At 43.0% G+C, this 14,325-nt stretch overlaps 1 protein-coding gene across 1 annotated transcript in view; it reads left to right on the top strand.

The window, feature by feature from the left end:
* Positions 1-14,325, top strand: part of LOC125454056 (Krueppel-like factor 7) — a 66,171-nt gene that overhangs the window by 29,906 nt on the left and 21,940 nt on the right. Inside the window, exon 2 of the mRNA XM_048534334.2 lies at positions 13,515-14,139. Within this exon, the coding sequence (XP_048390291.1) occupies positions 13,515-14,139 (625 nt within the window). The remainder of the gene's footprint in view (positions 1-13,514; positions 14,140-14,325) is intronic.

Here is a 14,325-nt window from a genome sequence, read left to right as displayed (position 1 = left end):
TAACAATCAATGCCTGTCTGTCTTGATCGTGCTCAGACCGAGCTACCACATGCCTCTGCAGTAGAGAATTCCAAAGATTAACCATTCTGAGTGTGAAGAATTCATCATCTCAGTCCAACTTGTTATTCTGAAACTTTGTGCCCCTAGTTCTAGAGACCCTTCCCTGCCCCTCTGCTAGGAAAAACATCCCTCCTGCCTCCACGTAAGAATTTACTTCCATCTTCTGAACTCTAGAGAATATAGGCCCAGCTTCCTTGATCTCTTCACTTAGGACAATCTTAGCATCCCAGGGTTCAGTCTGGTGAATCTTTTGTTGCTAACTATTCCAACTATATCCTTTACGTAAGGAAAAGCTGTACGTGATATTCCAGGTGTGGTGACACCTGGTGAGGTAAAAGATCCAAATGTAAAATGCAATACAGCGGTGTTGGTACAGGAAAATTGAACAGCATTACACTGAGCAGTCACAAAATCATAATCAAATAACATGACCACAAAGAAATAATGTAATCTGGCTGCAGTTTGAACTCTGGGGTTTGACCTTCGGGCTTGCAATCCTATTTGAACCAAACTTAATCCTTATGGAAGAAGTTAATGTAATAAAAGTAGGCTGTGATTCAAGGGAACTGCTGCCTTATTAGCTGATGTGCTGTAACATCAGAGAAGCTGCTTCCCTATTCTAATCCTATTAGTTGCCAACCGCTGGTGATTGATTGTGTCTGGGTCGAATGTACAGTGTGGAAATCTAAATTTAAATGGGTCTCACTATGAATATAATTCCAGCCAGAAATGTGTACAACATGATGATAAAACTAGCAAGCCTTCACTGCAGGCTGTTCTGGCTCTCACATTTTCTCTTTGTGTATTGGTCTCTTTCATGTAATGTCTACTTGGAGGACACTTGAAACAGATGAATTTGGATAGCCATCTAGTGGAAATAAGTGACAGTAATTGGGTTTGAATACAATGTAAATATAATTACTACAGCTCCTCCCTTTTATGTCCATTAAATGTATTATTTTTCTCATCTAAGAAGAGAGGGTACAATGAGTTTATATTCATAAGAACAGGAGGCCATTCAGCCCTAGAACTTTTTGCACATTCCAATCCATGTGCCTTCCTGGGTTCCTTACTCCTTAATACCCTTACCTAACAAAAGTTATCAACTCAGTTTTGAAATTCTTAACTGATCCCCTGAGCTTCAACAGTCATCTTCAGGGTACAGAGTTCCAGATTTCCACCATTACCTGTTTATGACTAAAAAGTGGTTCCCATCACTCCTGAACAGGGAGGGCAAGAAGTCTCAGTTGGAGAGATGAGTTGGGAAGGTCACACAACAGTAAAGGTGGGTGTCCAGTGGCAAATAAAAAACTGAATACAGTTGAAGGGGCAAATATAGCATTGCATCAAACATGGGCTTCCTTTTTCCATTTTTGAAACATATTTTGTCACTTCTTTTTTCCTTTGATTCCTCTAACACCTAGCTTTGTAATGAAGCCTTTATTGCATACATTTATCCCAAGTTTAGAGGTATTTTTTGATACACAGGGCATAGGTACAATATACGTTCAACTAATAAAAAAAACTGGATCTCTATAAAGTTTACCAAGATCCATAGGGTATTAAGTAGTTTTGAACTGTAGCTGCTATGGTAAAGTCTCTACGGCATAGTTTTACCAAACCATAGGGCTGCTCTGTCATTAGTGAGAGATGACTGATGGTGGTTTAACCTAAGGATCACCATGTCTCAGGTGAGGGGGAAATGTTGAGAGGCAGAGTCCTTCATGGTCACCTCAGCCAGTGCAGGAATTGAATCAACACTGGCATTACTGTGCATCACAAACTGGCCATCTAGCCAGGCACCCCCTCCCTCCTAGTAGTTGCTATAAACTGTAACAAACTCAGTAACTAAATCACATGCAGCAAGGTCCCATAGGCAGTAATTAAATGATTTTATTTTTCAATAACGTTGTTTGGGGAACGAATATTAATCAAGACACTGGGAAGAATTCTGCTGATTTTTTTTGTTAAAACTACTGTAATGTGATCTTTTACATCCATTTATGGAGTAGGTGAGGTTGCTAGTTAATGCACACTCCAATTTTGCAACACACCCTCTGGTCTGCACTGCAGTACATGACTGGACTTTGTGCTGAAGGCCCATCTGGAGTGGGGCTTGATCGATCAACCTTCCAACTCAGCCACTGAAGTGTTATCACAAAGTCAGGGCTAGTGCTACGTTGAGGGAAGAGGCTGCTGCTACTGGCACCAGTGCGCTCCAGCGGTACCTAGAGTGCAACTGATTTCAGTGAAGTTTAGAAGCACGAGGGATGACTTGCTTGAAGTGTAGAAGGTCTGGAATGGGCTTGATAGGGTGGTCGTGGAAAGGATATTTTTACAGTTGTGTCCAATATTAAACTTTGCCATTGTTATTAAAAATTATTTTAAAATTAGAGGTTGCCCATTTAGGTCAAAGATTTCCCCCCACCCCCCCCAGTTTTGAGGTTTTGGAACTTTGTCAAAAAAAAGCATTGAAGGCAAGATTGTTGAGAAGGTAGATGGAGATAGATTCTTCAGATAAAGGATGATTGTTGTTGGGCTAGGGAATCAAAGGTTATTAGGGCATTGACAGGAATGTGGAATTCAGTACAAACAAATCAGCTGTGATATTGAATGGTAGAGAAAGCTTGGAGCCAAATAGCCACCTACTTTTTCTTTCATTATTCAATCATGGGATGAGGGTATTATTGTCTAGGACAGCATTTATCACCTTATTCTTAATTGCTCAGAGGGCAGTTAAGAGTCAACACATTGTTATGGGTCTGGAGTCACGTGTAGGCCAGGCCAGGTAAGGATGGCAGTTTTCTTCTTTAAAGGACAGTCATGAATCCTTGCATTATTTTGACAATTGATAACGGATCCACAATCATCATTAGACTCTTAATTCTAGGGTTTTTTTTTGTTATAGAATTAGCTGGGTCTGTGGATTAACAATGGTGTTAACACCACCAGGCTGCTGCCTCCCTGTATTCCTAATCTAGATGCCACTACAATCCTATATGCAATGAGAAAAGGAACCATGTTTGGCAATGATTGTGCAACCTCAATTACTTGTCACAACATCTGAGCGACAGAATGTGGTTAGGTTGCGAAAAGGCTGTGTTTGTGGTTAGTGGATTGTAATCTGCGAATTTTGGAATTCAAACCCATCATGGTAGCTTGAGAACTTGAATTTAGTTTTAAGAAAATTTTAAAAATCAAGATCTCCCATAAGTAGGGGGTTAAAGTGATCATGAAGCCGTCGGATTGATTTTAAAACCTAAATGATTCAATGTCCTTCAGTGAAGGAAATATGCTGTGCTTGCCTGGTGCGGCCCTCGTGGAACTCCAGTTTCAAAAAGAACAGCTTAGATTGACTATGGAATGAGGCTGGTCTCACATCAAAAAGCTGAGAATGTTACTGGCTAAGCCATGTCAACAGTCAGGCAACAACATGCATTTATGCGGTGCCTTCCATGGAGTAATATCTCAAGTGCTAGTGTACTGATGTGGGATCAAACCAGATTTGACATTCAACATATGTAAGGAGCTATGACGAACGAAACTGGGGACGTTCTGAGAAACCTCTTTAGAAGAGGAGGGAGGGAGGTAGAACAGTTTTTAGGGAAGGAATTCCAGAGCTTCAGATCTAGGCACCTGATGGCACAGTCATGAATAGTGGGGTAAATGAATACAGCAATACAAGAATGACTGTCAGTCTTGGAGGAATGCAGAAATCTGGAGGGTTTTAGACATGAGGAAGTTACAGAATTGGAGAACAGAAATGTAGGAAGAGGAAGATGGCATTCTACGCCCCCCCCACCCCACAAAGAAAAACATCCCTTCCAAGAAGCACCAAAAGCATCAAAGAGAAACTCTTGTCTTTGCAGGGTAATTAACATCTATTTAATTTTCTTTAGCACTGGACTGTGCTGACAGAAGTCCCATTTCATTAGCTGCTTTGGCTGCCTCTAGGACCCATTAGTTTTGAATGGCTTCTCTCCTAATTGCCATGTAATCTTTCTGCTGGGAAGCATTCTGTATGCCCACTTACGTTGGGCGTCTGAGTAGGGGGCTTTACAGCTGGCTGCCTGCTCACTGTAGCGCTAAGTCAGTACCTAAACTCCTGCACTATATTGAATCAGAAAGCTGTTCTTAGGCTTTCAGGTCACTGAATCTATGTACTCTGTGCCTCTTTCATCCAGTCCCTTATGTGCTTTTCCAAAGAGACCAGTTGATTCCTCCCTCTCTGTTGTAAAACTGTATGCATGCAACGCTCATTCTGTTCCCATTCAGTTACAGTACATACATTGATCATTGACCTGATACAGGAGCAGAAAAATAACTGAGCAGATTGAAGCTCCTCCAGGTGAGATTGAGGCTCTGCGTTTGTGATTGACTACACTTGCTCTGATTTTCATCAGCATTACTTCAATATCTTGCAATTCACTTGAACAGGACAGATCTGTGTTTTCATGTGGACCATGCATTGTAGGAACATTGATTTGGTTGGGTAAATCTTTAAAACTCCAGCATTGGCAGGGACTGTAGAATTTGAAAAACAGATATGTAACTCTGGTTGTTTTGGGAACACAGCATAGTGGTTTAGACGGAGGTTCAAATCTCATCATTACAGATGAGGGAATTTAAATTTAACTAATAAATAAATCCAGAATTAAAAAGCAAATTTGAGTCACGATTCATTGTGAAGCCACCATATTTTGCACAGACCGATTTAATTCATGAATGCCTTTTAGGGAAGGAAATCTGTCACTTTTACCCAGTCTGGTCTACACTCGAGTTCAGGTCCACAGCAGTGAGTTTGTGTTAATTGTCCTCGGAATGGCCTAGCAAGTCACACAGTATTATCACATGGCAAAGCTTCAAAAACAAAGCTTGAAAGACCAATCTGCAGTGATCAGGCACCAGAAACAAAAACTGCACACTGTCCAGTTGACCCTGCAAAGTCTTTCTATTAATATCTGTAGCCTTGCTTCAAAAACTGAACTACAGAGTAGTCAAGCAAACAGTGCTTGTACAAGAGAATTTAGCAACAATAACTATCACGTAGCCATCCCTGGTGTGTTTTCTACTAAAAAACTGAAAGAACTGTGGATGCTGTAATCTGTAACGAACACAGAACTTGCTTGAAAAGCTCAGCAGGTCCAGATCTGTGAAGAAATCAGAGTTAGCGTTTTGGGTCCAGTGACCCTTCCTCTGAGGTCACTGGACCCAAAACGCTAACTCTGATTTCTTCTTTACAGATGCTGCCAGGCCTGCTGTGCGTTTCAAGCAAGTTGTGTTTCTTCCTGGTGTGTTTTGTGCCACCTGGATAGATCCACTAGAGGTGGCAATGCAGCAGTATACAGTCAGGATGATGTGATCTTGGAACTGTCAACATTATCTCTGCACCCCATGAAATATTATGGCATCAGGTCAAAAATGGGCATCAGCTGATGAATCTTATTACTCCATCTTGAACACCATTTAGAAGAAGCATTGGAGGTAGCAAAGGCACAGTACACTGGGGGATTTCAATGGTTATCACCAAGAGTGACCTAGCAGCACCACGACAGACCGAACAGCAGGGTATCGCTGCTACACTGGATTTGTGGCAGGTGGAAGAAATCAACAACAGGAAAAGGTACATGATCTTATTCTCACAACTCTTCCTGTAGCAGGTTGTGGAAGCGAAGGCTCATTTACACATTTATATTCTCCATTGTATTGTGTAGCACTATCACTATGCTAAATAGGATTGATTTTGGAAGATATTTCGCAACTCCAAACAAAATGTCCATGAGGGCTGTCAGCAGAACTGGAGTCAACCAGCCTATAAACTCCAAGACCTGGCGTATCCATTTTAATCAAGAAAGAGAATCCTTGTTTGTGAAGAATACAGGACGACATGCCAGGAGCTGCCCCAGACTTGTCTAAAAACGAGGTGTTGACTTGGTGAAGATATACCACAGAATTACTTAGATGCCAAACAGCAGAAACTTCACGCAATTGACAGGGCTAAGTGATCACAAAACCATTAGATCAGATCAGATCCAAGCTCTGCAGTCCTTCATATCAGTCATGAATGGTGATGGACAATTAAACAACTCAGTGGAGAAGGTTCCTCAAATATCCCATCCTGAAAAATGACAGAACCTGGCACATCAGTTGAAAAGATGTTACGGCTGAAGTGTTTGCAGCCATCTTCAGCCAGAAATGCTGAACAGATGATCCATCTCTGCCTCTCCAGCATTATAGATGACTGCATTCAAATAATTGAATTCACTCCACGTGCTATGAAGGAATGGGAAGACCTGTAGTGAAATGGTAATGTCACTGGTAATCTAGAGGCCACGTTAATACTCCAGATACAGCAGTTCAAATCCCAGCACAGGAACTGGTAGAATTTAAATACAATGAATAAATCTAGAATGTCCAGGAATGTGTAGGTTAGGTGGTTTAGACATGGGAAATGTAGGGTTACAGGGTTGGGGGTTGGGGGGGGGGGGCGGGGAGAGTTGATGTGGACTTGTTGGACCGAGTGGCTGGTTTCTGCACTGTATGGAGTCTATGATTCTATGAATTGAAAGCCATGATAATTTCATGGACACCAGTAATTGCTGTAATTTAAAAACTCATCTGGCTCCTTGAAGAAGGAACCTACACTCCTTGTCTGTTCTGGCCTACATGTGATTCCAGATACACCTTGTGGTTAGCCTTCGGCCTCTGAAATGGTACAGCGAGCCACTCAGTTTGAGGACAATTCATGATGGGAAATAAGTTTGGTTTTGCTAGCAATTCTTGTATCTCATGAAGGTATTTTAAAAAATATATGGCTGAAGGTGCTGGATGCTGCAAAGACTGTGGACCCCAACAACATTCTGGCAATAATGCTTGAAAATATTTGCTCCAGAACTAGCTGTGCCTTTGGCCAGTCTGTTCCCGTACAGCAAAAGCACTGACATCTTCCTGATAATGTGGAAAACTGTCCAACTATGTCCTGTGAACACAAAGCAGAATACATCCAACCAGCCCATTATCAACTTACCAGTCATCTTTTGAACATTAGGAAAGTGATAGAATGTTTGTCAACAGTGTTATCAACAATGTGCTTATTGGCATTCAGCTAGGTTCTGCAAGAGTCACACTGCTCCAGACTACATTAGTGTTAGTCCAAACAAAAACAAAAGAGCTAAACTCAGAGGTGAAGTGGGAGTAATTACCTTGACTAAAATTGAAGTGAATGAGAAACACTGGGAGAGCCTCTACTGGTTAGAGTTGTACCTTGCACGAAGAATGATGGCTGTGGTTGTCGGAGGTCAGTCATCTCAGCACCAAGACATTATTGAAGGAGATCCACAGGATAGTATTTGAGGACCAATCATCAGCTGCTTCATCAATGACCTTCCCTCCATCATTAACATCAGAAGTGGGGTTATTTATTAATGATTGTACAATATTCAGTACCTTTGTGACTCACCAATCGGAGCAGTCCGTGTTCAAATACAGCAAGACCTGGACATCTCTAGGCTTGAGATAATGGATGGCAGTTAATATTGGTACTGCATAAATGCTAAGCAATGACTCTGACTTTGTTCAACAAGATAACATCTAATTATCTGCTGTTGGCACTCAATGGCATTAACACTGCTGAGGCCCCCACTATCAAAGTACTCAGGGTCACCATTGACCAGAAACTGAATAAAATCAGCTGCATAGTTATTGTGGCTACAAGAGCAGATCAATGGTTAAGAATCTTCTGGCTCACCAGTGTCTGAACACCATCCACGAGGAATTGTTAGGTGTATTCTCCAAGTGTCTAGATAAAAGTAACTTCAAAAATACAAAATGGGCTCATCCAGGACAAAGTATCCTGCATGCCGATCCATCACCTTCAACAGTCACTCTCTCCTCCACTGACATACAGTGGCAGCAGTGTGTAGCATCTAAAAGATGCACTACATGACTCACTAAAGGCTACTTTAATAGCAGCTTTCAAAGCCACAATCTCTCTCATTTAGAAGGGCAAAGACAACATACAGGTTATGGTGTTCCCATGTGAAAGTTCCCATCCAAGCCCAATACTTCCCTGCTTAGAAATCTATCACCATTCCTTCACTGTCATTGTGTCAAAATCCTGGACTACTATTCCTAACAGCACTGTGGTTGTACCTACACCACATGGACTGCAGTGGCTCAAGAAGGCAACTCAGCATCACTTTCAATAAATGTTGGTCTAGCCAGCAATACTCTCCTCTCATGAATACCTTTACAAAAAATTAGGCTGGGAGAATCAGAATATTCTCCCCTTCAAATAGAGACACACTGCAATAGTTAGTTCATTAGCAGCTTGTAATGGAGCCTCATGTATTCCAGAAAAGATATCTAATGTACTTCATGTGTGAACCAATTCCTCAAAGGTACAGTCACAAGGAACTGTGGATAGAGGACTCACCTTTTGAATCAGAAGATTGAGAGTTTTGAGTCCCACTCCAAAGACTTGAACAATGATCGAGGATTCACATTGCATACTGAGGGTACGCACCTCAACAGTGCAGCAGTCTTTTGGATGAAATGTTAAACTTGCATGATCCATATGGGAAATTTGAAAAAGGGACAAATGAGTTCTAATTTGACTAGTGTTCTCACCATCACTTAAACTGGCAAGAAATGATTAACTAACCGTTTATCTCACTTGCTGTTTAAGGAATCTTGCTGTCTATAAATTGGAGGTCACAACAGTGAATACGTCACCACAAATTAGTGACACACTCTCCTAGCCAGGTCACTGGGAGAATTCTTTGCTCTTCAGGTAATGCTGTGCAATCTTTTAGATTAGATTACCTACAGTGTGGAAACAGGCCATTTGGCCCAGCAAGTCCACACTGCCCCTATCTGGATTGCGTTCACAGATGAGGCTTTAGTTTCACACCACTTGAAACATCTGACATAACGCTGGATGACAGCCATTGATTTTTAACTTATTCTTTTACCAGGCAATTGGACTTCAACACAAAATGGTCAGTTGCAGGTGCTGAGATATAGCTAGTGTTTAAAGCAGTGGGTTTATTGTGAAGTCTGAATAACATAGCCAGATGCATTCTGGCTATTTGACTTCAGATGAGATCGTTGGAACTCAGAAGACTGTTGCTTTCATTAATTGTTCCTTACCTCTGACCTTTTTCACCTCCTTCATTTTCCAGGATATAGTATGGTAGTTTTAGATCCAACTGAATGTGGAATTGTTTCAGTGAGGTACCATTTGGTGAGTCATGATGTTATGGGGCTTTGCTGGGAGCATGTGGCGTGGAACTTTGTGTCACTTGTTCTGAAGTGTTGGCAATGCCAGTATGTGGACATCGGTGGTAGTATTAATCATCAACAGTCATCAACTATCTGTATAGTAATTAGTTGACAGCATGGATATTTTTGGGCTTTCAGTTAGCCCGACTGCAAGTTTCTTCAGAACCCTAGGTTTTACCTCCATTTAATCCATATTTATACCACCAATTTTTTTTAAAAAATCGAGAGATAGTAGGAACTGCAGATGCTGGAGAATCTGAGATAACAAGGTGTAGAGCTGGATGAACACAGCAGGCCGAGCAGGAAGGCTGACGTTTCAGGCCTAGACCCTTCAGAAAATGTTTTTGATCATGCCTGTTACCTTCAGTGAGATTCACTGCATGTGCTGTGAGCAAATGTCTTGTGGTTTGATATTGTAACCATTCCTCTGATCCAGAAGCTCTGGGCTCAAGTCCAATGCTAGGACTTGGAGCGTTTATCACCTGGTTCAAAAGGCTGGCTATAAGCCTGCTTATCCTTCCCGGACTTGCTGACTAATTCCCCAAAGGGGAAAATGTGTGCTTGTGTGTGAAGAAAAAGGCAAATGCATTATTGGGAACATGGGTGAGAAGTTTAAGATGAGTGTAGGGATCTCCTAAAGTGCTTTACTGCCAATGAAATACCTTTTCAAAAAGTAATCACTGATTTAGTAATAGGAAGCTTATTGGTCAATTCAAACAAAACAAGATCCATAGGTTGAACTCTGGTAAGTGACGACTTAATGCAGCTTGTCGTGATTTTTGTTGGATAAATATTAGCATACATTGAATAGCATTTTTTTTTAATAATCTAATTGAGAAGGCAGATCAGTCCTCAGTGACTCATCTGAAAGATTGCATTTCTGAGAATGCATAACTCCTTCAGAACTGCACTAAAGTGTGAACCTAGATTATGTGCTCAAGTCCTAGAGGGGGACTTGAAGCCATAAACTTTTGACTGACGTGAGTGCACTCCCTGATGAGCCACCACTGAAATGCTATTGCAGTTTTTTTTCATCTGTTCTCTCTGAGATTGAGATTCATGACTTCTCTGGTTTATCTCCCTGAACCACCACCACCCTCCCAGGGATAAAACTAATCACCTGGTGAAGGTGCTTCTGATTTGCTTTTCGGCAGAATTTCTGGACTTTTTTTTTTACATAGTGACTATGTGGGGGCATGTTCAAATCCAATGTGGTGTAAGACTTGCAGGAGAACACCATGGTGTAATGCACTTTCTGCCCTGGCCCTTCTATGTGATAAATCCTTGGCAGGTTGCAGTAGTGCATCCTGTAGATAGAACTAATTACCTATCCAGTTATGAACTGGTGGTATAACATCTCTAGATGTTGTCCAAATGGTGACTTGAGCAGTAAGTGGAACGCTTGCACTGTCCTCGTGGCACAACCAGTGCTGCCTGGTCCAACCTAGAGTGTGCTATCAAGGACTGTTCATTGTGCCTGTCAATCTATTACTCCTGGTATCAGGGGGATCAGGATTGACTTGCACTCAAAAGTTCAGATTAGCCCAGAAGTCCTGATTTATAGTTACCATTTCAAACAGAAGTAGTTTACAGCTTTAAAAAAATCACTGCCATGTTATTCTTGAAAGGCCTGCTTTTCCATTGCTGATAAATAGAGACAACTATGTGTTTTATGCACGTGCTATGTGACAAACAGTACATTGAACAATTAACTAGTCTCCAAGCAACAATTACTGGGATGGAGTTTAGAAAAGAGAGAATAAAGGATCGTGTTTGCTGTTGTATGGCAGACTGACTAAAAGAAAATCCAATTTTAGCCTTGTGCCCTCACTGGCTACTTCAGTAACTATAATTCTCAGAGATTGTTCTTGTTCCTAAAAGAAACAGGAACAAGACAGCAAAAATTCAAAGTGATCCACAAAAGAAGCAAGGGTGAAGTCAGGGAAAATTTCTTCTCTTGGCAAGTAGCTAGCTTGGAATGCACTGCCTGGAAGTACGGTGGAGGTGGATTCAATTGAGATATTCAAGAGGTCATTAGGTTGTTTTAATCTAAATGACGTGCAAGGAAATGGGTGAAAAAGCAAGAGACTGGTGCAAGGCAGTGATGCTCAATGTCAGGAGGCACGCTGAGCCAAATTTCCTTCTCCTGTGCTGTAATACTGCTGTGATTTAACAATCTCTGCACTCATATGTGCTGCGTGCATAACTGTTCCCAATGGAAAAAAAATGGCCACTGTGACCCATCTGTGGATGCACAGTTACATTATGCCAGCATAACTTTAAAATTTAAACTCAGTGCAAGGTCTGGGAAAACACAGTAACAATTCTAAATACTCTAACTTTTATATAAGAGTTCCAGTTTCAATGAACAGAAGGTTGATTGTACTGGGGTAGTGTGACAATGCCAATGAGACCAGGCTACTTAAGTGCCCAAAATTGATTTGCAAATAAATGTTGAGTTTATTTCCATGTTTACCTGCATCTTACAACAAGTTTAAAATTCATGTAAGAATTTTTTTGTGGGCTGGTTACTTATTTTCTGTTCTGAATGAATTTGGTCCAAGAGATGGCTATTTTTGCCATATTCAGTCAAATGCAACTGTCTCTCACTTGTGGACCAAGCACTCCACCTAACCAGACAGAGTAGCCCTCAATCTAGATCCTGAGCTCTGGCATTCCCTCCCCAAGCTGCTGTACCTTTCTCTGTTTTTTGTGATGTTCCTTTAAATCCACATCTTTTTGAGCTAGTCATCTGTCTGATTATCTTTGTGTCTCTGTTAAAAGGTACTTTATCAAAGTAAATTATTGCTCTTGAACACAACCATAGAATCAGTCATTTCTCACTATACCTATACATGACTTGTGCATCTGACTTGGGTATAAGTGAGAAAATATAGCAGATGATGTTTCTACCTGGGAGGAAGCAGTCTGAAAACTGTTGACTTCAGGGCTACGGATCCAATGCTCCTTTGGATGAAAGTTCTCTGTGTAATTTACTAACTTTTATAAGCAAAACTTGCATGGTAACAACAAAAACTTGTTTACCTGGCGCTTTTAATGTAGGGATGCGGATGGAAGGTAAATATTGCAAGGTGTTCACAAAAGAAAAAAGCAATTCAAACATTTTAGGGCAGCACAGTGGCTCAGTGGTTAGTACTGCAGCCTCACAGCGCCAGGGACCCTGGTTCGATTCCAGCCTTGGGTGTCTGTCTATGTGGAGTATGCACATTCTCCCCATGTCTGCATGGGTTTCCGCCGGGTGCTCCAGTTTCCTCCCGCAGTCCAAAGATGTGCAGGCTAGGTGAATTGGCCATGCTAAATTGCCCGTAGTGTTCAGGGGTGTGTGTTATAGGAGGTTGGGTCTGGGTGGGATACTTCAAAGGGCGGTGTGGACTTGTTGGGCCAAAGGGCCTGTTTCCACACTGTAGGAATCTAATCTAATCTTAAAAAAAAGGAGACTCCTAGAGGGAATAAGATTCTAAGAGGAGAAGCAGTGTAGGGAGGCAGTTCCAGAGCTTAATGCGAGGATAACTGAAGGCAGGCAGTGCAGTCATTATTAAGTGAAGGAAGTGAAAGATGCTCAGAGTCCAGTGTGAGAGAAATGCTGACCTCTTGAAAGAGGGAGCAATGGCTAGTGGAGATTGCAAGGGTAAAGAGGAATATGAGCACAGGAATTAAAATTTAAATTGAAAAGAGTGCTGGACAGGGCCAGCCAAGTCGCAGCAGAGTGAGACCACGGTGCAGGTTCAGAGAGGGGTATTCCTGGTTTGGGTAGGCTGGATGTTAATGAGGGCAGGTGACGAGAGATATCAACCCAGCAGAACACCAAAAATAATTTTTTTTGGAGATGTGAAAGGCGTTGGTGGTCAAACCCTCGAGCATGCATTCTAAGTGCAAAGTGTTTGGCTGATGAGGTTGAAGTGTACCACACCCCACTAAAAAGTGGGAGAAGAGTGAGGAATGAAGGTTGGGGGGGGGGGGAAGAGAAAGGGAAGGATTACCAACTCAATCTAGGATCCTATCTCGGTATACAAGGCCCACCCCATAGGTCCCTGAGTTGGACATGGTGAGAGTTGTCTCGGAGGGAGTTTGATTTATCTTTTTTAAATGGCAGTGTGCAATAACGTTTGTTTGTTTCTTTTTGTTTTATGTCCACCCCACTCCCTGTCCAGACATGCCTGGAGCTGGAGCGTTACCTTCAGACGGAGCCCAAGAAGCTGGCGGCGGAGCCTTTCCTCGAGGAGCTGGACTGGATGCTGAGCGCTTCGGCCGGTGCGGGCGTCGAAGGCGGGGAGGCGGCTCGCCCTCGGCCGGGCGGCGGCCACCTCCCTCTTCTCGGCGAGCTGCCTTCCACCCCCACCTCGTCGCCGCCTCCGCCGCCGCCGTTAGAGGAGGAAGAGGAGGAGGAGAAGCTGCCTCTGCAGCAACAGCAGGCAGGGCTGGGGCCGGGGCCGTTCGCCTTCCCGAGCACGACCGAAGCCCCGGCGTCGGTTAACGCCGCGCGCCTCAACGCGGTCACGTCACTGACGCCGCCGTCGTCGCCCGAGCTCGGCCGGCACGCGGTGAAGCCCGCGGCGGGAGGTGGAGGTGGTGGTGGCGCCGCGGAGCTCGAGGCCAGCAAGGCCGCTCACCGGAAAGCCGGCCTCGGCCTGCTCAAGGCCATGAGTGAGAGCGGACAAGGCGACCTCGACGCCTCGGCCGACAACAAGAAGAGGGTCCACCGCTGCCAGTTCAATGGCTGCCGGAAAGTTTACACCAAGAGCTCGCACTTGAAAGCCCACCAGAGAACGCACACAGGTAGGCCCTGTGACACAGAGGTGCGCAGTAAACCAGCCAATTCCGCTGTTTAATCTCTCTCTGTCTGCCTCACCATCTGACAACTCCTCTCGAACCAATTTTGTGCCTCCAACTTAGAGCACAACCCTCCTTAGAGTCATAGAGACGTATAGCATGAAAACAGACCCTTAAGTGCAGTGTCCTAAT

Source organism: Stegostoma tigrinum, chromosome 7 (genome assembly GCF_030684315.1).
Source record: "Stegostoma tigrinum isolate sSteTig4 chromosome 7, sSteTig4.hap1, whole genome shotgun sequence".
Classification (NCBI taxonomy): domain Eukaryota; kingdom Metazoa; phylum Chordata; class Chondrichthyes; order Orectolobiformes; family Stegostomatidae; genus Stegostoma; species Stegostoma tigrinum.
This window is presented reverse-complemented; position numbering and strand designations above follow the sequence as displayed.